The sequence below is a fragment of the Seriola lalandi genome, unplaced genomic scaffold (genome assembly GCF_002814215.2).
Source record: "Seriola lalandi dorsalis isolate HSWRI2012SDOR001 ecotype SW California unplaced genomic scaffold, Sedor1 jcf7180001974209, whole genome shotgun sequence".
Classification (NCBI taxonomy): domain Eukaryota; kingdom Metazoa; phylum Chordata; class Actinopteri; order Carangiformes; family Carangidae; genus Seriola; species Seriola lalandi.
The window spans coordinates 1-3,107 of record NW_019444875.1 but is presented as its reverse complement, the minus strand read 5'-3'; the positions used below and the strand labels follow the sequence as shown (position 1 = coordinate 3,107).

Here is a 3,107-nt window from a genome sequence, read left to right as displayed (position 1 = left end):
AAGAAGAGTGAGGTGAAGAGGAGAGATTAGTCGCCTACCTTTGCCTTGAAGAGGTCTGACTTGTCACCGTGTCTCCGATGGCAGACGTCCAACAACCTGGGAGGAAAAAGACAGAGTGAAAGCAAAGACATTAAACATAAAACAGATTTGAGCAGCGTGAAGCAACAGAACAAAGCATCTCTAAATGGATGGGTGTTGACTCTACCTGACATCCTCTCTGGACAGGACGTCCAGCAGCTTGGCCATGTCTCCCGGCCATTCTCCCAGCTGCACAGAGAACTTACTGACCCGGTCGTCCAGCACCAGGGCTCGGTCAACACACTGCCTCACCAGCTCCAGCTCCATGTTAGCGCTGCTCACCACTACAGCGACCCTGCAGCAGAAACACAGAGGGAGTCTTGTTTTATCTGTAGCCAAACGGATTAGCACCACTGACATCGCTTCAATGCCAAAATGTAAGCTTTTCAGGCCTTCAGAAACATTTCTAGATCTAAATTTAAAATTGTATTAAGGGTCTTTACATTGTTTAAAAAACTATGCCTCATATACAAAAGATGTTGGTTCTTCTGTAAACATGAGACGAGAGCTTAGCTAATGTCGGTCTCTGTCCCTCACCTCTGATGTCTGTAAACGGACATGGGTGATGTGAAGTTTCATATGAGGTTCAGAGGAGCCTTAATATTAAAAAGTCGGACTCACCTTTTGCCTCTCAGTTCTGGCAGTTGTCCGGCCAGGATGGCAGCCAGTCCCATGGCTCCCTCTGTATCCACAGTGGAGCGTTCAAACTCCTGAAACCGCAGCATCGCCACCAGAGAGTCCTCCTCACTGTGAGCATGCAGAGAAATGGAAAAAGAAAGTCTGATGTTAAGTTTTAATTCGTTTTTTTTAAAATTACATCTGATATGAGATGATTTCAGTCCAAAGTAATCAAGTCTATTTCTGATATAAAATCCCCAAAATTCAGTAGTCAATACTTCAAAAGCCAAAATGTAAAGATGGATCAGAACAGTAAACCATAATCTTTAATTTAACACATATGCCATATTTTTTCACACAATGGATGTCGAGAAGCTCAGAAGTGTGAACGTGCTGTGATGAAGCCGTACCTGACAGTGATGACTTTATCTACTAATTTCTTTGACAGTTGGAAGGTGTTGACACCGAGCGAACGCTCCATAAGATCTGGGTGAGGCAGGAGATCAACATATGTTCAGTTACTGCAGGAGAGGACTTGAAAAGCCAGACGAGCTTCTAACAGGGAAGGTGCGCAGATTATGATGTGGTGTTTATTCAGTGTTAATTGATAGTACTACTATGTAGTATTGTTACCTTTGTGCTGATCTTACCTCCGTAAAGTTTCTTATTGGGGTTGCTGTGCATGTCTTTGACTGGACTGTCTGTTTTCAGAGATTGTAACAGCAGAGGGAAACCTTCTGGTTCAACTCCCTGTGGAAGGAAGTCATTCAGTTGGAATTGTTTTTTGGTTTGTTTTTTTTCACCATATTACTACTTGTATAAAGAAGACTATGAGTCCGACAGCCATGCTACCAGCTCTGTGCGGCTGCACATAAGCAGCAACATGCCCACAATGACAATGCTAACATGCTAATGTTTAGCAGGTAGAATGTTTACCACGTTCACCATCATTTAACCATATTAGCATGTTAGCAGCTTTGCTAATTTTTCCTAAACAGCTGAGGCTGATGGGAATATCATAAGTTAACATCATAAACCAAAACATCGGAAAAATACTGACTGAAACTGCATCTGTGGAGCTGCTAGCTTGGCTATAAATATTCATAAACAATTCATGATCTTAAGACATATATAGTGCAGACATGAAGAATACTCAGTCTACATACCTGCAGCATCCTTCCCACTGTAATTACACGTGCTACATGTTTAATATTAACATTAATAAATGTGAGACATTCATATGATTACTACAATGAACACAGGACAATCTATGGGAAGATTGGTAGCCTTAGTCAGGCTCATAATGCTCACTACTGGATCAAGCTTGGCAGTAAACTTGATCCATTGCTTGACTGTACACAGAGATATTTCTGTGTGACTGCAGTAGAGGGCAGTTCTGTTCCTCCACTGTAAATAGAGCTAACAGCTGTGGGCAGAGAGTGGAACAAGGCGAAATACTTCAAATACATTTATCTTGTTAAGGAAATCCAAGCAGAATGAAAAACACACTTGGATCACCATCAGAGAGATGTAGGTGGCAAGTAGCAATTTTTTTGTTTGAAATAAGAAGTGAGGGTGTACAAGAAATGTGACCTCGTTTTAAGACACAGCACTAACAATACTGGTGTCAGACAGAGGCTACAAATCTGCTCATCTTATACATGACAGGCATTGTAGTTAAGTTACCATTAATCCCAAAAGTTAAACATCTCTGCATCAACCTACTATGACAAGAGTCTGTGAGTTGAGGTGTTTGATGGCTGCGGCGGTGCCAGCCAGTAGACCATACTGTCCAGCTGCAGGAACAACCACTGCATCCAGTTTGGGCACTTGTTCATAGATTTCCATGCCCACAGTGCCCAGTCCGGCCAGGTACGCTGCGCTTTCATCTCTGGGCATCGGAAAAAAGGAAAAAGAAAGGAAGAACTGATGAGGTGAAGGGCTGCAGAGCAACCTGATGTTAAGCAACCTAAAGGTTTCATGAGTTTTCTGTCTTTATACCAAGTCTCATCCTTGTTTCTCTACACTGTGAACAGACACCAGACATGTTTCAACAGATGAGAGAAGTAATTCACTCCTCTTTGTTTTCAAATAATGGGAAATTGTGTTAGAAAAGTGATTTCAGGTCCTTCCCAGCTTCCATTACAGTACTCAAAAGTAACCTTAGTGTTACATAACCAGTGAAGTTCAGTGTGTGCTATAGCTGCATTTGCATGAAATGGCTCTTAAGTGTTAGTTCTCTCTATTCACTATTTAAATCATCTACTTTCAGTAGAAAAATGGAAAAGGATTTAAAGTGAAATTATGTAACTTTTGAAAGAACAGTTTGAAAAGTTACACTTTTTTTTTTTTTTTACAAATGAAAAGATGTATTCATAAGACTTAAATGCTTTGCTGCTTAATTCAATATA

At 41.1% G+C, this 3,107-nt stretch overlaps 1 protein-coding gene across 1 annotated transcript; it reads right to left on the bottom strand.

Annotated features, from left to right (window-relative positions):
• Window positions 1–13: 13 nt before the first annotated feature.
• Window positions 14–2,978, bottom strand: LOC111653727 (uncharacterized). Its single transcript, XM_023404395.2, has 6 exons — window positions 2,422–2,978; window positions 1,347–1,446; window positions 1,107–1,182; window positions 700–825; window positions 206–373; window positions 14–96 (listed from the first exon to the last, which is right to left on the bottom strand). Exons 1-6 carry the CDS (start codon window positions 2,593–2,595, stop codon window positions 27–29), a joined length of 714 nt encoding a protein of 237 aa, XP_023260163.1. The 5' UTR covers window positions 2,596–2,978; the 3' UTR covers window positions 14–26.
• Between the last annotated feature and the right edge of the window lie 129 nt (window positions 2,979–3,107).